General features: G+C 40.9%; 1 protein-coding gene across 4 annotated transcripts in view; it reads left to right on the plus strand.

The window, feature by feature from the left end:
• Window positions 1–23236, plus strand: part of smtnb (smoothelin b) — a 44038-nt gene that overhangs the window by 18960 nt on the left and 1842 nt on the right. Inside the window, exons 2-16 of one of the 4 annotated variants that reach the window (XM_079251541.1) lie at window positions 3506–3608; window positions 7172–7863; window positions 9163–9214; window positions 9926–10522; window positions 12193–12266; window positions 18283–18456; window positions 18659–18734; window positions 18905–18937; window positions 19688–19867; window positions 20122–20184; window positions 20287–20359; window positions 20447–20617; window positions 20712–20838; window positions 20998–21149; window positions 22427–22604. In XM_079251541.1, the coding sequence (XP_079107667.1) occupies window positions 3506–3608; window positions 7172–7863; window positions 9163–9214; window positions 9926–10522; window positions 12193–12266; window positions 18283–18456; window positions 18659–18734; window positions 18905–18937; window positions 19688–19867; window positions 20122–20184; window positions 20287–20359; window positions 20447–20617; window positions 20712–20838; window positions 20998–21149; window positions 22427–22574 (2715 nt within the window). In that variant the 3' untranslated portion in view covers window positions 22575–22604. The remainder of the gene's footprint in view (window positions 1–3505; window positions 3609–7171; window positions 7864–9162; window positions 9215–9925; window positions 10523–12192; window positions 12267–18282; window positions 18457–18658; window positions 18735–18904; window positions 18938–19687; window positions 19868–20121; window positions 20185–20286; window positions 20360–20446; window positions 20618–20711; window positions 20839–20997; window positions 21150–22426; window positions 22605–23236) is intronic. The other 3 variants (XM_079251544.1, XM_079251543.1, XM_079251542.1) reach the window with 3 other exon arrangements.

Consider the following 23236-nt stretch of genomic DNA (forward strand, 5'->3'; position numbering starts at 1 on the left):
AGTTTAAGTAGAACTAAATCCTTGGGTAATCATTGTAATCTGTAAACTTAAAAAAAACAAAAAAATTATTGCCGTTCTCTTATATGAAATATTTTTAGAGGTATGCACAAAGAGAAGAAAAGGAGGTCAAAACAAAGACAGTGTCAGAAGTTAATGTGTCAACTAGGCAACCCATTAACGTGTAGGGAAGTGACTGTGTGTGTGTGTGTGGTAGGGGTCAGATCCCTTTGGAGACAGAGTGGGAGGGAGGGGAAGTCAAGGGAGTGGCTTGTTGGTATTACGTGTGTGCGCGCATGGTGTTTGTGGTGGTGTAAATGTTTGTGTGTGAATATGTATGATGTGGCTGAGGGAGTAGAGCAGCAGAATAGGGGACGTCCTGACTCCAAGAAGGTTAACGCTGAGAGGAGAGGAAAGGGGACAGTCAGTCAGTCTAGCAAAGAAAAGGTAAATGACAGTGATTTTCCAGCTTTCACATTTTTTAGATAAAACACTCTTCTTACATTTTTATTTTCTTTTTCCTTTTTTTTTGTTTCTTCTTTGAAAAGTCATTTAAAAGTCTCTCCTCATCAGTCTGTGCCCGTTTCCTTCTGACTGGAGAATTGGATGTGCCTGTCTCTGTGTTTACATTTCAGGTTTGTGTACATAATGGTTTATTGCTTGTTGGAACACTTTTTGTTCATTTTAGCTGACAGGTTGAATAATCCAAGGCTAACTTGTGGTGCATGATGTGAAATTCACAGTGAAATGAAATCACTTGATGTTCCCTCTAACATATGGCAAGAAAAATATTCATATTAATTTTCTTGCATTTTAACTTGTATTGAGTGTAAAAAAAATTTCAAGTTGGTTGGGTGAGCTCAGGTAGGCTGTTGTTCTGCAGCTTTTGACAGTCCTGTTTGTTCATGCAGCTCATCATAAACATGCTGGAAGAAGCAACATGAAGGCAGAGCAGCTTAACTGTCTAAAACTATGCCTAGCATTTGTAAGGATTTTGTGTAGTTAAAGTGTGCTGTAGGAGGAAAAGGTATACTGGGACTGTTGAAGAAAAGACCAGAGCGAAAGCTCAGAATGGCATGTGATGATTTGCAGTAAAAATGGGAATAAGACTCTGAGCTCATGTGGGTTTCCTCAGTCCAGACTGTGTGATACAGAGATGATTGCTACTGTATTGCAGTTATTGGAGCCAAGCCGAGCGTGCGGTTGCTCAGGCTGCAGTAATGGAAAGTAACCCACCAGGTTTCTACTTTTTTCTTCCACGTGCAGTCATGGAAGACCCTGAAATGGTCTGACCTCACCAGTGATGTGATGGATTCAGGTCTAATGGAAAACTGGAGCAACGAAGCTCAGACTGTTGATTTCATTTGATTTCAATTGTCTGTCCTAGATGGTAAAGGAGGTGTGTGTTTTTTTGTTTTTATTTTTTGTGGAATTTAGGGTTCAGAGGAGTCTTCATGGACCATGCGTTTTGGGGGCAGAGGAAAGGACAGTTGTTTTTGTATTTAATAAGTTTTTGAAATTTTTCAGTTCGAGTTGAACATGACCAGACTCCTGAGGCCAAAAGGGACGACTGGTTAACGTGAGCGGCTGGATGGGATGGTGTATGTGTTGATTCCACTCTGTCAAGCCTTGGCTTTCAGGGCTGAAGGGAAGCCGCTAATGACAGCAGGGTGCCTGGCAGCAGGTTCTGCGCTCTGGTCTCCCTCTCCAGTTCCACTATATCTTCCTTTTTTTCTCCTGCTTTACTGTCTGAAAGAAATATGTTCTCTGTGGTTTTCTGTGAGCTTTGAAATGACTGCTTTCTGTCTTACTGCTTTAGAAGCAGGAGAGGGTGAGGAAAGACTTGTTCTCTTTAATTGGGTTTACAGCTCAAACACAATTATCTCCCCTGTGACTCTTTGATTAAGGGGGGACATGGCCCTTTGTTTGTGTCCTCACATTATTTTTCTGTGGTGCCTTTTCTCTTTGTTTTTCATGTTCTCCAGATTCATCAGACACTACAATGGATTCCTCATTAAAGGAGAATTCTCCTAAATTACTGCTTCCCACTGTAGTGTGGCAGAATAAAACGGTGACATTTACTGATGTCTTCAAACCATTTTTACATGTCATGGGATGTACATTTTTGTCCTTATGGAAAGACAGGATGCTAGGGAAAGTTAGTTCAGATCACCTGTGTGCTTTTTTTTTTTGCATCGTTAGACTGTCTATTCTCTCCTGGAGGATTTCAGCTTGAAGACTTGATCAAGTTTCCAAAGTCAATCATGTGACAACTTTATTTATGCATTTGAACCCAAGCTGAGCTACTTTAGATTCCCCTTTCTTGTTTGTGCTGCTGTCTTCTTTAGAAGTGTCTGATTACGTTTTCTCTTTAGCTAAACCTCTGCCCTGTAATCTGCTCAAGGTGGGGAAGATCACAGCCAATAGAACAGAAAGCTACTTGGCCTTTTTCACCTCTGCCTAGACCACATTAACATGCAATCTCCCACAAAATGCTCTGATTAAGTTGTTTTTTTTTTTGTTTTTTTTTTAAAGATTTTCAAACTCCTTTACAGCAACAGATGTGCTAATCTCTCTTCTTGGATGGTGTTCACATGCTAACTGATTGTAACCTGTGGTTGTGTGTGTGTGTGTGTGTGTGTGTGTTTTCAATCTGTCATTGTGGTCAAAGCTTTTTGAAATGATAGCAGGCTGTAAATCTGGTCTAAGTGTCACATTTTCTACATTCAAGGTCATGCGTTGTATGTTTTATCAGGAACCACATACATGTTGTAAAACAGCTTTAAGGAGATTATCTGCCGTAATGTATTTTATCATTAAGATGATGCATAATATGTGACTCTTCATACAGGGATTTTTTACCCCTTTCACAGAAACCTTTGCAAATCTTGAGTACGACGGTTAAAGAAAATGTGCAGATGTGATTTAAAGAGTGTGTAAGGATGTGTAAGTGTGTGGACACATCCTCAGAGGAGTCTTATTTGTGCAGCTGACTCTCCTGTGGAGAAGCTCAAGGTCAGGCACCCGAGGCCCAACAGTAGTGTCGGTCTTCATATTTCCACCTCCACTCTTTACCCATTTCCTTTCCATATGGGAAATCACTGCTACCTCTCTACGTGGATCTTCCTTAGTCTTGAAGCTCAAGGTTATCTGTTCTCTGAAAGTGCATGTTTTACCTAAAACAGCCAACATCAAACCTATATATAAAGGGTTGAATCATGGCCTGATTATATGTCAGATCTATGGCACTTAGGATGCTTTTTTTCTCAGACATTCACAATAAAAAATAAAATAGATCTTTACTTTTCCAGCTGGCCAAGTGTGTTTCTCATGATGTCTGGAGCGTTTGACCTTAACCTCAAAGACTGTTGACCTCAGACAGATAGATGTGGAACTCAAGTGGGTTGGCAGTGTGTCAGTGGCTGAGACATTTTGTGACCTATTAAAAAAAGCATTGTGCTTTCACAGCTGTTTTGAAGAGCGCTAAGCATTATTTTCTTTTCCACAGGAGACAGAGCGGGAGAGCCACAGTGAGCGGGATCGCATCAGAACTCCGATCCAAGAGTTGCACACCCAGCAGGCACAACAAACCAGAGAGCTGCAGAGAAAAGGTAAAAAAAAAGTTTAATGGGATGATTTTTGTAAGATGTTTTTCTCAAGTTAATGACTTTTTGTCATTTAGAATATGTTTTTCTCCACAGAGCCTGTTAGAAACACTTTATTATTACCACACTGAATGTGAGTGCTCTTCAGCATAGTGGACAAGTCTTGAGTTGTTGAAAAGGTTGCATTTTCCCCACCCTCACACCTACATCATATTTACATATCACACTTTTGAGATAGCTGAAATTTAGAAACGTGTGTAAAAAGTAAACGTTATTCCAAAGGTCAAGTTTAGAAAAACAGTAAACCAACACTGATCACCTTTGTTTCATGTAACTGTGACTGCAGATACAGTCCGCTTTACTTCCTGTTCAATTAGTCAGCTAAAGGAGCCGTTCTCCTGAGGTGGCGGTCAGGAGGTCATATTAGTTTAGGCTCTTTAAGCTCCCTCTTCTAACTTTATTAAGTGTTTGGAGTCAGTCACAGCCATAGATTTAATGACTTTGGCTACTTAAGTGTCAAGTAATGTCATTAAGAACTCTTTTAGCCCAGCTATCACTAATGTAGTATGAATGCATGCCTTCACAAGGGAATGAATGTGCTTTGTTCTCTTGAATTTTTCTTTTGAGCAGAAACATTTGAACCACAGTCAATAAAGAGCATGTAAAACACAATAATCTACTGTTGAAAAGCAATGAATATTATAAACATCAGACTTAAAATTCCCCTTCATATGGATTTAAACTTTAATTCTCAGATATGTTTTTATTGTTGTTGTTTTGCTTTTTTAAATTTATTTTTTAACTTTCATTTATGCTTTTACTCTGCTTACTGCAACCTGGCGTAAAGCAGACTGCCATAATAAATGTCATTCTGTGTGGCCTGTTCTTGCCTGGGTTTGGCTCTCGGTGTCCTTCACATGGACCAGGGGTTGGTGTTGGGGTTATGGGAAGGAAGGCAAACCTAACAACCACACCTCTGCTAAATAAAGTAAAATACCAGAACAGAACTAAGGCTTTTTTGACGTGGCCAAAACCTCCCCACTGTTCTTGATTTATCCCTGCCTTACAATTTCAGTCTGTGAAGCTAAGATCAACCAGCAAAAAGGACCACCTTCACAAAGCAAAGGAGAAATGTGTATTTTGAAGTGAACACCGTTCAACAAAGACATTGCTTTTGTGTGGTTGGGAAATGACTGAAGACGCCGTTTTTTAGTGAAAGTGGCAGAAAATAAGATATACACAGATGGTCAGTTTCTGGTTCTTTGTGGTCTTTCAACATAGCACAAACCTGTGGTGCTACCTTCCAAACAAAAAAACCTATATTTACGAGCTGTAGCTCAATGAGCATGTGTCCGACTATACTGTGCTCCAGCACGAATTGTAGAAGGTAAGCCTGTGATTTAGGAAATTAAATGTTTTCCAAGACTCTCAGAGGAATTTACCTTGTGTTTTAAGTTCCCAAAAAGAGGAAAAGAAACACTGACACACTTATTATGACTTCACACAGTAACCCAGTGAGGTGACTGAGCACAGGGACATCTGGTGTCTTTACATAAATACTAGGTTAATGTTTCTCACAAAATCCTTCGTCTGCTGTAAACGAGTTGCCACGAAGCTCTCTCTGGTTTTGTAATACTTCTGTAAATTCTAAAAAACAAATTGCTCAATCAGTCTCATATGATTTGATTGCATCACTGTTGTTTTTGACAATACCAGTGGCATGTTACGATGTTGGTGTTTGTTTTGTGGTTTGTTGACCACTTTGGTCTCCATTAAAATGTTTTAACAACTGGAAGTCCTGCTATGAAAGGTTGTGCTCTCTTTACCCAGAAAATTAACACTCCTTCAGTTTCCATCAGACTTTAGCATGACCACATACTTTGGATTTTACACACACATGTGGTTGCATATACTTACATTTGCTTGTTTGTTAGAGCATAATATATAGTTAATACAGCATATTTCTCTTCATGTCATCATATTCTGCATAGAAAGTTGCTGTATGGTGAACCTGTGTTGAACACTGTCAAATGAAGGGGGGAAAAAAAGCAAGGCAAAAAAAACAAAAAAAAAAAAACAAAACAATTTTGTTGACCAGTTCATGGTAAGGACATTTGGGTCGGTGCTTCACTGTAAACGTGGTATAAATAAAACTCATGGTTGTTCTCTGTTGTGTTCTATGTATTCACTGGCAGCAGATTGCAGCTTTTGTAGCTATTTTGAATAAAATAAAACAGGCCTCTCATTATGCAGCATCAGAGGGGATTTTCCCACAAAGTGCCACACAATAGGGCTGACAGTTTCCCCATGGCAAACAAATGAACAATAACACAAGGGTTTGCTGAAGAAACACTGTGTTTCGCCTGTCGATTCAGTTACAGTTGACCAATAATTCAGTTTGAGTTGATTGTGTCATCAGAAAGATAAACACACTGCAGTGCAGCGGCCATTCACATTCATGCATGTGAGAATAGCAGCAGAGTTTTGTCTTTTTGCACCAAAGTCACATTTTCTATGCAGATCCTGTTACATAAGGATTTGTTCTGTTAAATTAAAAACTTGCTGCTGCTTGTTTCCTATCATGATTTGTGTGTGAAGTCATTGGAACATTTTTTTTTAAAGTATTTAAGTAAAAATTATTCATAAAGTGTTTTTAATTTTACTTAGCTGCACATTTGGACTGTGTTGGACAGTAATGATTAAATAAAGATCAGCTGCTTTAAATAATGCTGTGAAAGTTCACCCTGGATCCAGTGTATTTGAAAATGAAAATGGTGGTTGCCTTTGGTAACAGACCGAGTAGCTTTTTGATTTGGTTTTAAAAACGCATACATGCCCACTTGAAAAACGCAATGCGGTTGCAAACTAAGGTCATTTAGAGGCCTTTTTGTACATGTGATTTTAGAACTGGATACATTCGTAGTTTGTTTTCCTTATCTGTGGTGCATACACAGCCTCAGATACCCTATCATGTATCAGCTCCATGGAGCGCTGATGTAGAAACTTATCATGAGGTGAGGATGTGGGCACCTCTGTTGTTTGTAGTGTGGTTTCCTGATGAGAGAAGGAGCAGTTAAGGAGCTGAGACAGAGGGGAGGGGAAATGTTTGTCTTTATTCACTCCATTTTTGCCTCTACTTCTTTCCTACTCCATGTTACCTACCACCTATGGCTGTGCCATGTTTTTCCCTGCCTCAGATGTGAGGCTTCCTTCTTTTACGCACATCCACTAACGCAATCTCACAAATCTCTCTCAGGAACTGAAGCCAGTCTGGAGGAAATGTCTACATCCCCTCATGACTCCACATGCCGCCTCTTATGATCTTGAGCGATATTTTCTGGCCTGGTCTCTGTTAGGGGCCCATTGCTGCGGAAGTTTTTCATTTACATCAGTTCAGTTAAAAAGTCACCACCTATTTCTTCCTTTGCTCACATACAGCAAAGCTCCTTTACTGCTGTTGTGAGAACAAATTAAATCACAAAAAAAATCTGATCTTACAAAATCAGAAAAGCTGAAAAGTGAAGGAAGGTATTTATTTATCATGTTTCTCTCTTTGTTATCTGTAATAGACTCCAACTCAGGCATGGTGTTGGTTCTTGATCACCTGGTGAAAGATGACAGCTCTGGACATCTGCTGATTAAACCTCAGCAAGAATCTGTGACCACAGAAGGTGACGTGGTTCTGTCTCACCGTCAAAGGTCAGACTCCATGACTTCGGACCGTAGTGTGACACCAGTGCTTTCCAGATCCAATCTGGATTCTGTGGCCTCAGAGAAGACTTTAGGCTCAAGCTACAGAGCCCGGCTGGACTCTGGAGCATCAGATAAGAGCCAGAGTTCCTCTCAGCGTGTTCGCCTAGACTCTGGCGCATCAGAGCAAAGCATCAGTTCCCTGTCTTATAGCAGACAGAGACTGGGCTCAGATGTCTCGGATTCATGTGTCAGACCCCGTCTGGGCTCTGGAACTTTAGACAGTATTGGCCTCTTGTTGAGGAAACGAACAGACTCTGTGACATCTGACCACAATATGAGTATGTCTTCTGAGGAAAGAGGTCCAGCAGAGGAGGTAGAGGTAGCCACGAGTGGTTCAACTTGCAGCACAGATTCAGAAACGGAGAAAGGTCCAGCCAGCATTCAAAATCACTCCAACCACCGTGTTGACCAGGAGGAGCTGGATGGAGCCGTCTTATCTCGAAGGGATCCTGTCAATGGCCTTCTCAACGGCAACGCTAAGGAAAGAACAGATCAGCAGAAGCAAGAGGTGTAGTATGCAGTACTTTTATATTGTGCATTTTTGAATGCGGACAATACAATACAGACAAGTGCCAAACTCAACAAATTAAAGAAAAATCTTAAATGGAAGTAAATTGGGTTTCTGCTGCAGCATACTGTCAATCAGGGGTACTCAAGTCCGGTCCTCTATATCTACCATCCTGCAACTTTTAGACATAACCCTTTGCCTATGAACCTGAATCAAATTAATGGCTTGTTACAAGGTCTCTGAAGAGCTGAAGGAAATGTGGAGGAGGGAATTAAACCATTTGATTCAGATTTGCTTGAAATGGGCTGCATCTAAAAGTTGCAGGACGGTAGATCCCGAGGACTGCAGTTTGACCTGGCAGATTGTATGTCCAGATGCACTGCTGCTCGTCACTGAACAATGTTTTTTTTCTTCTGATTTCCATTTGTACCTCCTTGAAGTATAAGCGAGCAAAGCAGCAACAATGCACTGAATTTATCACAAATGTACCACTAGAGTGGGTTGCTGAGCTACAGAGCCATAGTCAAGTGCACCAACGGTCCAAGCTCTTAATTTCATTATCTCTAACAGAAACCGCAACACTTCTTTCTTCTGACACCCAGGTCCCTTCGGCATCCATAAACACAACACACTGAGCTCCTGCTGGAAGCTGATTTAACTTTTGTTTCTTGGTTACACAAACAAACTGTGCACCTGCCTGTGTCTGCTAAATGTCAGTCTCACCTGGTGTCAAAGAGAGATTGTTACTGTTACGCACCAGAGATTCTGTCTCTCGTCATCCTACAGTTTTGAGAACACAAAAACATGTACACCTTGTGTTTCGATGCTAACTGGTTACTGTTGAGGAACATTTCCCCAGTAGTGGCTATTGTCAGCATGACGCCATCATGTCGCTCTGCAAAATGTGTTTACCTAAGGTTTGACCCAGACTTCTTTTATTGTTCCTCCTGTAATATATGCTGATGTGCAGTCTCCGGAGAGAAACGTAAATACTCTGGGGTCCATCATTGCCATACTGCCAAGAAAAGAACAGAGGCCCACAGTGTCACTCTAAACACATTACATAATGAAAACACCACCAGCATATGCAGTATTTAGGATGGAGTAGGCCTCGGCCCCCAGACATATGGACTCTAGTTCCTCATGACTGTGCAATGCGGTCTTGTTAAAAACGGAGCTGTCCAGTATAGCAGCTCCGCAGTTGTCAATCCAGGCACAGATCATGTTGACCTTTTTTCTGCTCCACTTCCTCTACTGATTGTTCTGTAATGCTTCTTTGTTTGTCTTCCCCCATTTTAGATAACGGTTAGCAGCAACCTATCTTTCACTAATGGCAAAGCAAAGGATTCTGGTAAGAAGCTAGTCCACTTCTCAGTCCTGCAAGAAACAAGACAACATGTATTCTGTTAATATTTTCATATTTTTCCCAGATGAAGATTCGTTTACATTGCCTTGGTATGTCTGAAAATGAGAATAAATAATGAACTGGAGTTATTTTTCATTGGCTATGTGCTTGTATTGCATTATATCTTTGAGGTGATAATTCTGCAGGATCTTAATTTGAAGAAACAGTTAGGGACCTTATGGCATCAAATTTGCAGTATAAAAATGCTTGGAAGACAGTGTTTCGTCATCGCAACAATTTTTTCTGTTGCTTCTAGGCATTTCTCTTATCTTTGTGCATGGTACTTCATAAAATAATCTGTGGTCTTTTGTTGGTAAAAAGATCAAAGGATATCTCCTGATCACATCTTTTTTGTAAATGGTTCAAACAGTAAATGTTGATCACATCCCCTGTCCATGTTAAGGAACAGGCAACATGGAAAAAATCACGAGTGCGAGAGGTTAAGCAAAGTACAGCAGTTGAGAAAAACCTATAAAGTCAATAAAGAGCTATGGGATCTTTCAAGGACTGAGTTGCATAAAGAGATGACGTGAGCGAAACGCAATAACTGCTAACCTCAGCCTCAGTAGTGGAGGGGATCTAATCTCTGTATTTTTTTTCCTGAATTTCTTTGTTTTTCATTGGTTTCAATTCCTGTTCTCCACTTTGTCTTTATAGCATCTGAGAAGAAAGATGTTATCGCTGGACAGTTCAACCGCACCAACTCTGTTCGTGATCGAATGCGCAAGTTCACAGAAGCCAGCCAAAGCCCAAATATCCCAGCTTTGAAGAAAACCCCTCTAAGAAACGGGACCACCTGTGGCAGCAGCAGCCAGACAAAGCTCTCCAGAGCTGTTGAGTTGTTTACACACCCAGCAGCATCCCTCTGCACATCTGGAGACAAACCAGCAAGGTCACGTGTGGAGTCGGTGTCTAACACCTCTGATGCCTCCCAGAGCCAGGCAACACCTCAGCCAAGAGGTGTGGCTAGTAAACTTCTGTCATCAGCCGGCCAATCGCAAAGGTCTATGGGTGGGACGAAGCTTCCAGCTGGAAAAGATATCCAGGCCTTGAGTGAGCTAAAGGAAGACAAGACCCCAGGGAGAGCAGCTGGAAAAAAAGTCCCTCGGGGAGAGGAAGACCTAGACATGAAGACTTTCCTTACCATTGAGATCAAGGATGGGCGCACCACCACAACCTCAACAACTTCAACCGGGGGAGGCGTACCCATCACTAACATGACCCCGCGTCTTACCACCCTGGGGCAAAGACCAGGTAGGAGCCTCAGCTCTGTAGCAGCAAGCGGTTGTTTTGAAGATTTTTCAGTAGTATTTGATTTGACTTAGACTTATTTTTAAGTCTTTAAAGCTGCAGCCTGTTGCGATTTTGCCGTTATGAGTCTTTATTTCGTAGATATGTGACTTTTCTGGCTAACATTAGTGAAATTCTAGTGACTGTAGGAGGTGACCAGCATAAAGGAATCTGTTACAAGTGGGATTATGATGAGTTTTTATAGGGCTAAACAAGAAAAACACATGGATGAATACAGATAGAAGTTGGGGCTGAATAGTAAATGGCATGGTGGCACTGAAGGGCATTTGTTATGAAGTGAGCATATAGCTCAGGGTGGATGGAGGGGATTGAGGTCACTGGTCAGCAGCAGAGAGCATATTGGGATAGCCTTCCCATTCCAAACTCAATAGTTTTACTGTTACAGGGTGAATGAACAAGCCTGCCAACCCACACAGTACATAGCTTTGTTTATTATGTTCTGCAGATATTGTGTGCCCCCTCTTTATCTAAAACAACACACACTTACTTCCATCATTCATTTGCATCTGCATTGAGATGAGAAAATCTTTCTGGGAAACAAGCTTGTTGGTGACTTTGTCTGAGGAGACTGTTGTAGACACTGCAGCATGTGACTGGACATATTTATTATAATTTTCCTTCCTTTTGCCCATAAGTCCTGTCTTCGTCAAGCATCAGCTATGCATAGAAGTTATCACTTTCTACATGGCAAAAACAAAAATCTTTCTTTTTTCTTTCTTTCTTTTTTTTTTCTTATTCCTTTATGAAAGGAAGTGGGACATTTTAAGTTCTAGTAATAATGTAATGTTACTTAAATATGTGAGTTTTTCTGTCTTTAAGAAACAATTGAATAGTTCAACTATTGTTGTGTAGATGCTTGTACTCAGCATATTATATATACTACTTGCAAAATGCATTATCGCATGATTATCAAAACTTGGGTGACAAGAATCTCTATTCCTGAAACAAAACTGTTAAAGCTGCAGAAACTCAGTCCAGTTTAAACATATTAGGTTTCAGCTTTTCACAGCAACTAGGATCTCCAGCCTAAACAGTTTATTTAAAACACAACATGGGCCTATGCATGTCCAGCTTCTTCATGTCTTACGGCAAAACTCCCTCCCCCCTCGGGGACAAACACTGCAAGCCCTACAGGGCTGCTTTTATGAGCTTCTTTTCAGCCCAATTTGCTTTGATGATTTTGAGCTCCTTTTTTGGGAACTTGTCTGTCTTGCTCTGAGTAAGGGCAGCCTTATACTGTGTCTCAGGTTTCCTTAAAAGTCCTATAAATCCTTGTTATTGTACACTTGGCTGTGCTGGGATGCATCAGTTCTGCACTTTTATGATATAGCTTTAGTACATTGCATACTTGTAGAGACCAATAAAGGAATCTGTTTATGTTGAGGATGGCGTCATCTACACTTTCTCACTTGTCCTATTTGACATGTGTCTGTTTGGTTTATTAAAAGTATGGCAGCCTTTTCAACTTACTATTGGTTCCCACCAGCATAATGCATAGGCTATGCATATGTTTCAAATGTTAAGATATTTACGGGCAACATAATATCCTGTTTTATATCAAGTTTTCTTATCAATCCCTCTCATTACAATCAGTTTTTTTGCATTTGTTTCAGAGTTGACCCTTGGATTAAGAGCAACACCCTTCAAGATCTCCTCATCTACATTTTCCTCTGGATCCTCTGTCAAGGTACAGTCTGCTGTTAAAAGCCTTTAAGGATTTGTAACAGACCTACTCCCACTTGTTCCCAGTTTTAAATGAGTGGTAGTGGTTATTTTGTAATCTTCTGTTATACTTCCAAAACATTTTGCCAGTGTTTTCTCTGTGTTCCTGTCTCGTGTTCAATAAGCAACCAAGCCAGGAGAGCAAAAGGCAGATAGAGTGTGAGAAAAGGAGGGAGAAGAGGGAGAACAGTGTTTATCAAACACAAGAGATGGGTAGCCAGTCACATCTGTCCTTGTAGGGTATGTACAGGAGACATGGAGAAGAAGGGAGGTTTTCAGGGCATTCCTGGTTTTCCCTCTGCTCAACATGCCCTAAGTTCTATCTAGGAAATATTTCCTTATAATGCACCTGCAAGCAAATCTCACTGTGACCTCTGAGGTTACAGTTTGACTCCCACTGGAAAGGAAGCATCCTTATGAATTAATCAGTTGGGATTGGTAGCTTAAGGAATTATATTTACTTTTTAAAGGATTATTTTCAGAGAATAGTGATAGTGTGGTTATGGGATTAAAGAGCTGTTTTGAGCAGCTCTACATTGAATTTAAAGTGTTGCAATGACACACTTTCCATTATTAAGGTTATTATTAATACACAAACAACGGCTAGAACAGGAATAAAAAAAATACTCAATACATTTTGTTTTAAATTTTTTAATTAAGATATGTATGAAAAACAGAAAACTACAGAATTTTGAGTTTTGATTGAACATGTCTGATAAAGTTTGGAGGTAATGTCTTGGGGAAAATACCATTTCTAACTGCTTAATGTAACACTGCACAGTTACGTATGTGTGGTAGTACTTCACAGTTCACTTACATGGTGAATTATAATTGTGTAAGGATAGAATCAACACATTCACTGATAAACTACAAGCCTTCAACACTTAGTCTTTCTATTGCTATTACATCCAGAGACTATTCAAACGCATTATGCCCTTTTTTGCAGTGCTGAAATTCTTTACTTATAGCCAGATAAGTGTGTTGATATCCAAGAGGTACACAACATAAAATGCCTTTTAACAAGCATTTCCTGTTTTGTGGTGGTGTTTATTGAACACCAGAGTTCCTGTCTGAAACTCTGATCCATTTGGGTGGTCGGGTCTTCTTCTTGGTGGTCTAACCTCAGCATTCACAACCTTTATTTTTTTTCTTGGTCATATATTTTTAATCCGTTTTGTAGAGGTTCATCTTAAATCTGAGAAAAGTAGATGAATGCTTACAAGATAAAAAAAAAACAAAAAAAACAAAACAAAGGGATTGTTATTTTTAATCAAGTTACATAGAAATAATGATCAAGGTTACGATACTTTTAGTGTTTCTGTTTTAAACAGGTGAGACAAATAGGTAATTATTGTGATAACATCTGCTCCTGTTCATCGAAGCAGCGTGCGTACTGATCAGTGTCCTCGGCCTTGAACACAAACATGAATAATACCTGAGCTTTATAACCAGGGTGATGACAATCCACTCAGTCCCCCTGAAGTCATAGAGATTACTGCAGAGCTCTGGGTCACACTGTCTAAGAATTGCTGCGTGAACAGGGACACACATGCACGGTCAGTGACAGATTGTTTCACTGTCCAACAGATGGACAAAGGCCCCACTGTTTATATGCTGCTGATACATGACACATGCTTATTATGCAACAACTTCACTTGTGTCAGAATCTGATATCTGATTTATTTGCATCTTTGTGAGAATTAAATCTCTGTCATGTTTTTGGTCTTATGACACTATTTTTGGAAAATAGCTGCATACTTTGCCCTGTCTCAGTGACAGTGTCATCGACACCTCTCTCTACTGTAATAGTAAAAAAAAAAGCAGCTTAAACACAGAAAAGTTCATTTTCTTCCTCTTTTTCTCCTTACTTTAGTTGTTGGTGAACTACCTTAACACTAAGACGAGAGCATTGTCCTTTGAAAGTGGGTTTGACCCACTTTCCCTACTGCTGGCTGGCATTTCTTCTTACTTTCCTTTGAGCCTCAATTCTTCCAGGGAACTCTTTGCTAATCTGTAAAGTCCAGAGACAACTGTTGCCCTTTGACATATTGTTCTCTGCTGGGGTTTAGCTATTTTGATACTAAATGACTGATGTATTATGTGTGTGTGTTGTAGATAAATAGAAATGTTGGCTGCACAATCACAACACTCAGATTCTGATACACTAGGTTTTCTGTTCATGCTCTACATGTCATTTAGACTCACAGGCATGTTTCTTTTTGTTAATCAAAAACTGTAACTTCTAAAGCTTCTGCATGACCGGCAGCTGGAGTCACGCTCATTTGTCCATAAGTCTGGAAGAGTTCTCCTTCACAAAATCCTCACCCAAAGCTGCTTGGATAAGGGCCCCAGTACATCACGTCTGGGCATCCAGCCCGCTTTGTCATGTCCCTAAATGTGTTGTTCTTTATGGACAAATCTTCCCTGTTCAGATCTACTTTGTCTTGTCATTCAAAACAACTGAGTTGATTAGTCAGGGCTTGCTTTTTTTTTTTTTTAATAGAAAGCCGTTTTAAGAGGAGTGAAACATTAATGTGTAGCTCTTTCAACACAGGTCTGGCCCAGAGCCACTTCTGAGCACTTGTTGCCTTCCAGTCGAGGTGTGAAGGACATGGCCTAAATAAAAGGAAAGTTGAGGTGGGAGGGGTGAGTTTTCTAAATTGTTGCCCCTCTCACCTCCTCCCCAAAAGAGTGACTGGCTCAGTGGAATAATGGCGAGGCGAGAGATAAATATAAATGCCTGACACCTGGAAATAGTTGGGAGGGGCATGCCTGGGAAATAGGAGTCCCTGCATGCTCATTGGCTCTCTTGTCACCTTCCTGTCGGTAGGCGGGGGGTAAAAAGAGAGTATAAAACGTACGCATCATCCCTGAAATCCCACACAAAAGAACAGCTTCTACTCTTGTGAGAGATATTGTGACCTTTTGGTTCTCTGGTCTTACACCTCTGAACTGAGATTTGTGTTAAGGGAACATTTATCAGTCTGAACTGAGATTCGTGTTAAGGGAACATTTATCAGTGTGACACTAAGTTGTCTTCTGTGGCCATGCCTGGGGTGAATTTGGATTTACTCCCAACTTCGCTGTCTCCAGAGGCTTTGGGTAGCCCGGATAGTGCTTGTGCTGAGTCTGGCCTGGAAGAGGTTATCGGTGATCTGCTTGCTCAGGACACAGCAGAGGATGAAGGGGAGCAATGCAGCGAGAAGTATTTAGATGAAACATTGCGTTGTGCTGTTGGGGAGATCCATAGTGACCTGCAGGCATTTGGGAAGCGGGTGGATGCCCGTCTGGAGGTGGCTGCATCTCAGGTGGCTCCCCTGATCGAAGCCATCACTAAGCTGCAGGAGGACAACTTGAGACTGAGGACTGAGCAACGAAGGATGATGAGGCAGGTGGAGGCCTTGTGCCAGTTGATGGGACTACCTAATTCCATATCACCTGAAATTAGCACAAAGGAAAGTTCATGTTCAATCTTGTGCAAAACCAAAGCTTCAGCCACTGATGCTTCATTGTCCACGACCTTAGAGATATCAGTGGAAGCTCAACGGGATATTTTAACCTGCACTTCTAAAGATTCTGCATCCAGTTCATCCCTTGAAACTCCAGCAAGTAATCCACTCCAGCGACAGGCCGTCGACCCCAGTGAACCCATATCAGGCCTACAGGACTCTCTAACTGTATCTACTGAGACAAGCACTCCTCAAAAGTCAGAAACTTCACCAGTTCCTCACCTGCCAACCTTCGCAACCTGTCGCTCTCTTTCAGCTCCATCTCTGATGGCAATAATTTCTTCAAACAGCACGGTATTGCTCTGCCGAAATCTTTTAGATCAAGACACCTTTTTAGAATTCAGATAAGCTACTTCAGCAATGAGAATGTCCTTCTGTTCCAGTGTTCCCAGTAACTAGGGATCGCTAGCATGCCATGTCGGTGGTGCTGTCTATACATTTGTGTACCTGTTGACATATTGTTCACCTGTCCTAGCTTTGAGTTGGTTTCAATCACTGATGATGTCCTCACGACTGAAAAAGCTTGACCATCTCAGTTGTCAGTCAGTTTTGATGGATAGTGTTTATGTGAAGGACTTCATGCGATCTGCCACAGAGGTATGCCATTCCTGTAGCACCATGTGCATCTGAGTGTGTTTTGGCTGGTAGCAGTGTGTGTTTCTGTGTTCTGTTAAGTGGTTACACTTCAGTATTTAGGATAAAATGATTACATTTCACAGTAAGAATAGTCCCGGTTTGTGGTTAAACCCCAGATATGTTATATTGATAGCTGCTGTGGGAAGGAAATTGGGCAGGGAAATGGTACTTTATGACAGTTCCAGCCTGGAGACTAACATATCCTGTGTGTATTTTAGCTGTTGTCCACAATCACTCTGACAAAAACTGGATTACATAAATACACACATCATGCCTGTTGTGGTGACTGTTCACAAATCAACAGTTTTGTTCACTCATTGTGCAAACCTTGTGTGTATATTGATAATACTTCAGCAACACAACATTTCCTGGATCATTTAGTTATTTTCGAAAAGCAGCGCGCATATTCCTCTCTAATCTTGAAAACAACAACTGGGTCCGCCAATGAGCTCTTATATTATTATCTTGTATTGTTATCTATTATTACTAATGAATTACTAATATTATTTATTATTAATAATAAATCAAATATTAATTCCTTTAGTAGATGGATTTGACAGTTGACCTTATCAGACCTTGTTTTTAGTGCAGTACGAGTGATTTTTCTCATATTAGCTATTTACACTCCTCTTTGTAGCGTGTGTACTACAGGTAAAAGCCAAAAACTGAAAAGCAATTTTGCCCTTCAGCTGCCACCGATAAACTAACATTGGCTCAAATATTATTTAAAATCTGAGGTTATGTTGGAGTTTCTAATCCCCCCCCCCCCCCCCCCCCCCCCCCCCCACACACACACACACACACACACACACACACACACACACACACACACACTTACTTGTTGGCTGAATCAGAGTCCTTGTTTGGCTGTGTTGTGTCCCAAAACATTCTTCATCGGTCAAGTGCCTCTCAGTCAGGCTTGTCCCTTGGGGTCAGAGCTCTGTGTTCGGAAAAGTATTAAAACCAGGGGCTACCTCTGATCACGCAGCTCTGTGACTGTGCTTGGCACTGTTCCTCCCTGATGAGACCTGGTTTGGCTGTAGCTGTTGGAGAAGAGGGCAGAGCAGCTTTGGATAAGGATGGAGCCAGCTGTCTGAGCTATATCCAAACTAAGACTCAATTACAACAAAAGAAATGAAACTGCAGTTAGAGCCTATAGTCCCTTCAGGCATTCAGCATGGTATGAAAGTTTAAGGGGTATTTCTGAGGGCTTTATAGTCACCCAGAATATGCCAGCACATAGCTAGGTTTATTTAACAACCTATAATGTATTATTTGTTCTCTCTTTAGTTTTGCTCCTGCCCTCACAATCTTTTTCTGCTGTACTCACTAGAATGAATAACATTTACTCAGAACTGATACCCACCTAATATAATGCTCCTACCCACTAGCAATACAGTGACATAAACTCTTGGTTAGTAGGAGGCTGGTTTTATTTAAGCACCTTGTTTTTCAGTCACACTTCCAAGGGATACACGAGCAAGGTTTCTCTAACTTGTGTTTACTTTCACTTTCTCTGACAGGGTTTGAAAACAAAGGGGAGTTGAGATATGTTGAGTGGGCAGTTTTTTTGCACAAAGAGATTAGAGGGTGGGAACTTCAGACCTGTTATGGCTGCAGTGTGTTTAACCCAAATCGTCTCCTGCTTATTACGAGCTAAATGTTAGCCACCTTCATAAATGTTTTTAAACCCTATTTTTGGTTTGGAAAATAGAAAGTTTGACTCTAACAGGTCACAGATGAGTAACAATAGTACATCTTTATAACTTGTGTTAATAAATACATGAGTGTTTGCTCTGCTTTAGAGTTTAGACTCTTTGTATGCATTCTGTGCAGATGGAAACGGAGCCTGTGGCTGCCTCTGAGCCGGTACTTTCAGCAGGGCCATCTATGCATGTTCCAGCCATCCCCAACGGCTCCAGCTTTCAGACCAAACCCATGGAGAGCTCTGGAAAACTGACCCTTGAAAAGCTTGCTGCGATTGAGGATGAAGAGCTCCTTGACAAAATGGTACTTTACACCCACATTATGGGTCAACCTGATTTAAAATTGGAAGCATTTTAAAGGAAGCATAAATTTGAATAAATACAGCCTCTTCAGTCATGCAGAAAATTTAATTGTGCCCAAATGCCACCATATTACTTGACCTTTTTGCAAAAAATGACCAATATTCCTGAGCTTTCTCATGCTTTTGATTTTTGTCATTTTGCAGCTGGATGAGTCAAAAGACTTTGAAGAGAGGAAGATGATCCGTGCAGCTATGAGAGACCTTCGCAAGAGGAAAAGAGGTAATGTTACGCGTACCTTTCATCTGCCATATACATTACATAAAAGGTAAAGTTTTTCATGCCATATTCAGACACACCCTCTTAATAGTCAAATATTCAGTTCTCTTTAACATTTTCCTGTTGTGTCTTAATACATAAAAAGACTTGCAATTTATTCATTTTGCCCTCAGAGGCCATGCTGGGATGTACTCAAGAGGAAATAGGTAGGACAGGTGGTTTGCAGTGTGTATTAGTTTTTTTTGTTGTTGGTTTTGTCTCTGTGAACATCAGATGACTGCAGTTTTTATTATCTCACATGTGGTGGATGATGCAGCATCTACTTGAATTTGCATGAAGCTCATGTTTGAATATTCTGTGACACTGTTTGTAAAACATCTCCACATCCACAGTAGCACATGCTTTTTGTTTAAGAAAGTTGCATTGACAGTTTCGCTTTGTGTTTCAGGAAATGCTACCAGTTTTGAGATTTGGCCCCAGGAGCTGAGTTTTAAAGTCAAAATAGGTCTTAGTCTGGAATTGAGATAGTCTGTTAATATTAATGTACATCAAGCATTTGCATTTCCCTTAAAAAAAAATTAACACCAACATTTTAACATTGAATGATATGCTAAAATATTTATTCAGGTAAAAACCTGAAGGTAGCAATCTTCTTTGTCTGCACTTTGGACAAAGAACAACTAAAATGCTTGCATGCTGTTTGATCTGTGGTTTTTGCGCACAAGACACCATTTTACAACTTTTACTGAAATGCTAAACCTGTTCAGAGCATTTTTAGCTTCACAGTGCCTGGGAAAGACCTGTGAAATATATCTCTCTGAAATCTGGAAGCCTTGTTTAAATCCATCTTTGTGACAGTCCGAAGAGATGCTGTCAAGTTGTTTAGGACCTCTTGTCTTCCTCCTCCTGCTCTTTTTCAACTGACATCATCCCAAATGTCCTCTGTTCCACCTCAGACCAGAGAGAAAAAGAGCGCGAGACTCGTCTGCAGGAGCTGCGGCAGCAGAGGGAAGAGCGAGCGCAGAAAGGTCGTGCTGGGCCTGGAGCTGGAGAGGTGGTGACAACGAGGGTGGAGAAGTCCGCAGATGGTTCAACCCTCAGCCAAGTCACCAAGACAAATCGCTTTGCGCAGTCTGGTAGCTTTTCTTTTACCTGTAACCTTTTATTTTTAAACTTCTCCTCAGCCTGTGTCAACCAGTCTAGTAATCACAATGCAGTGTTTCTTCAAGAACCATTCCTTAGTATAAAAACATTTTGGCATTAGAAGTAGGACAACGTTGTTGTAAATGGTTAATAGTTACAGTAGATGGAAAGGAAGTTTTGATGATGCTTAGCCATGAAATGTAGCCTTCTTGCACACAAATAACTTTGTTTGCCTGTGTGTTTTCAGATAATGGGAGCAGATCAACAGGTGTCACAGTAGTAGAAACTAGTTATGTGCAGAAAACAGACAGTGAGTCATTTCTTTTCTCTGTGTAATTCATTGGTTATTATACACTCTAAAAATAACTATTTAGTATCATTTCTTTTTTTTTTTAATTTCTTCTGTTTTTAGGAGGAACAGTTCAGTCAAAATCTTACAGCTTCACCTCGTCCTCATCTTCTAACACAAGCCAGAAAATTGGCAGGTTGGTCACAAAGCAACAGCATTATAATTGCAGAAAAATTGAACACATTTGAACTCTTTCACAAATGAACTCATGTCACTACCTCAGTGTGTTTGATCGCGAGGATGATACATCGTCTCGAAGTGGTAGCAGTGGGTTGGCCGCTGTGGAGCGACGGCAGGCAGAAAGACGCAAGGAGCTGATGAGGGCCCAAACACTCCCTAAAACATCTGCCATGCAGGCTCGCAAAGCCATGATAGAGAAGCTGGAGGGAAGCGGGTAAGGATAAACAGAGAAGCCGTGCAGCCACAAAAAGAGAAGCAGCAGGTTGAATACATGTAAATATTTAATACAAAATCAATTTTTATTTTAGCCCTGGTAATCCAGCAGTGGCCAAGGTAAACAAGGTGCAGCGATCCACCAGCTTTGGTGTTCCCAATGCAAACTCCATTAAACAGATGCTGCTTGACTGGTGTCGTGCCAAGACACGCACATATGAGGTGAGCCAGTTGGGTACAGCAATCCTTAGTATACAAGACTAATCAGCCAATAAACCTGCAGCTGAGCCAGGCATAAGATGACATCTTCCTGCTTGGAAATGTTGTCTTTTCTTATCTATAACCGTTTCTGTATCTGTTTTATTTTCTTTTTTCTCTCAGCATGTGGACATCCAGAATTTTTCCTCCAGCTGGAGCAATGGGATGGCATTTTGTGCCCTTGTTCACAGCTTCTTTCCTGATGCATTTGACTATGATTCTCTGAGCCCAAGCAACCGCAGGCAAAACTTTGAGTTGGCTTTCAGAGCTGCAGAGTGAGTATATTCAGCAGACATGTTTGCCCTGATATTTGCTTTAACAAGTGGAAAAACTTATAACACTGCTGAGTTTTTGTGGTTGACCAGTTGAAGAAGCTCCTGCCATCTCAGTTCATCGCTTTCTATATAAAAAAAAACCAAAAAACAATGCAGTTCAGTTCAGCACACGAGCCTCGTTCCATTTCTCTCTTCTCTTTCTCAGTAATAATTAACCCCACTCAGTGTTGCTCGGTGCCAGCATTTTAGAGCCTTGAGAGCAAGATCCTTAACTGATGTGTCAGTGTGAACTTTCCCTTTCTCCAGGTGTTTCAAGCCCCTCAAGGCTGAGTGAGCCCTGTTATGCCAGTAACTTTGCCTCTAAACTTCTTTGTCCATCCCTGCTATGAGTAACTGCTCCAACATATTCTGACTTCTCCAAGAGACCCCCAACACACACTTTCCTTAAAAACAGGATGAAAAAAACCAAATGCTCTCTAGTGTGCCATGGATAACTTCCCTCCAGTTTATTCCTGATCTCTCCTCTTGACTTTTTTCATTACTTCTGTATCACACCACTAACACATGTGTGACCCGCCCACCTACCTGTGTGTGTTCACATGCTCCTAGCCGTATGATGTCCATGCTGACGTTAGTACTGTTGATTTAACTCATCACTGAACTGTTACCCAGCTGTAGTACCCCATCCAGCCATCACTTGTGTTGCATTAGCACTTTTTTCCCCGAGGAAGTGCTGATTTTCCCAACATGCACTGAAACACATGCCATCCTGTGCACAAGTGTGTTTTTAGAGTCACCACTTGATTGTGTCTTTGTTTTTTGCAGATTTGTTGTTGTTGTTTGTTTTTATCATCATTAGTTTCTGACTGCAAAGTCACGTTAACAAAAGAAAAAACAACAACAAACAAAAATGTCAAACGAGCATCACCAGATGCTTGTTTTAACATTTTGTTTTGTCTCCTGTGTGTTTGCCACAGAGTCTGTATTGTGATGTTCATGATGCATGACAACTCATGGATATATTAGTGGACACAGAATGTAATGTTTGTTTTTGTTCTTCCTTTTTTCTCTGTTTTGTCACTTTGATTTTTTTTATTGGCTGCTCACGGCTTAATCTGTTTTGTTTCTTCCTCTTTCCTCCCTTTTCCCACACCTCACTTTCTCTCTTTTTATATGTCTTTCACCCTTTATCTTTCATGTACTCTTTTATTTCTCTTTGTTTGCATCTCCTTTCTGTCCTCCACTGTCATCACCCTCACCTTCCGGCATGGGTACAGGAGGCTAGTGGACTGTCCCCAGCTGTTGGATGTGGACGACATGGTGAAGATGCGTGAACCAGATTGGAAGTGTGTGTACACGTACCTGCAGGAGTTCTACAGGGGTCTGGTGACGAAGGGCCTGGTTAAAACCAAAAATTCCTCCTAGAGTCGCACCCCACCTAAAACTGACACAATGGTGAGACAGGGTTCAAGCTTTGAGGGAACCTTACGTGGGTTCTGGCAGATTTACTGGAATGGAAAAAGTGTGTGCAACTCCATGTTCTTACCAGCTAACTGTGTGGTTAAGATAATTCCTTTTAGTGGCTGCTTTTGAACATTATATCTTTAATGTTACTTTAAAGGTACTGAAGTCCAAAGCACCAAACATGGTATGTTTGTGTTGTGTGTGAGTCCATATGTGCATGCCTGCACCATCAGACAATGACCCGAACTGAGAGCCAGGACTACCTTCAGCTCAAGACTTTAAAAGGAGCTGCTGCATCCCAATGTTTCAAACAGAGGAGTTAAGAAACAAAGCAGAGAAGGCAAAAGCTTTGTTATCCGCTGACTTTTGTCAGATGTGTCAGATTACAAGTGTTTATGCTCTTGGCTTGTAAAGCCTTTTAAAGTTTAAGAAAGAAAGGATAAAGTAACTTCAGTCTACACTTCCTTTAATAAGAAAACAGGTCTCACGTTGACATTTCTCTTCTCTTGCATGAGCTCCGGCTCCATGCTATTTCCGATACTCTGCACACTGTTTTGGAGTGCATCTCAGAGGGTTGACAGTGTTAGGAGACAATACCACCATGTGGTCACTTGCTGCATAGC

The sequence above is a fragment of the Telmatherina bonti genome, assembly GCF_933228915.1.
Source record: "Telmatherina bonti genome assembly, chromosome: 13".
NCBI classification, from domain to species: domain Eukaryota; kingdom Metazoa; phylum Chordata; class Actinopteri; order Atheriniformes; family Telmatherinidae; genus Telmatherina; species Telmatherina bonti.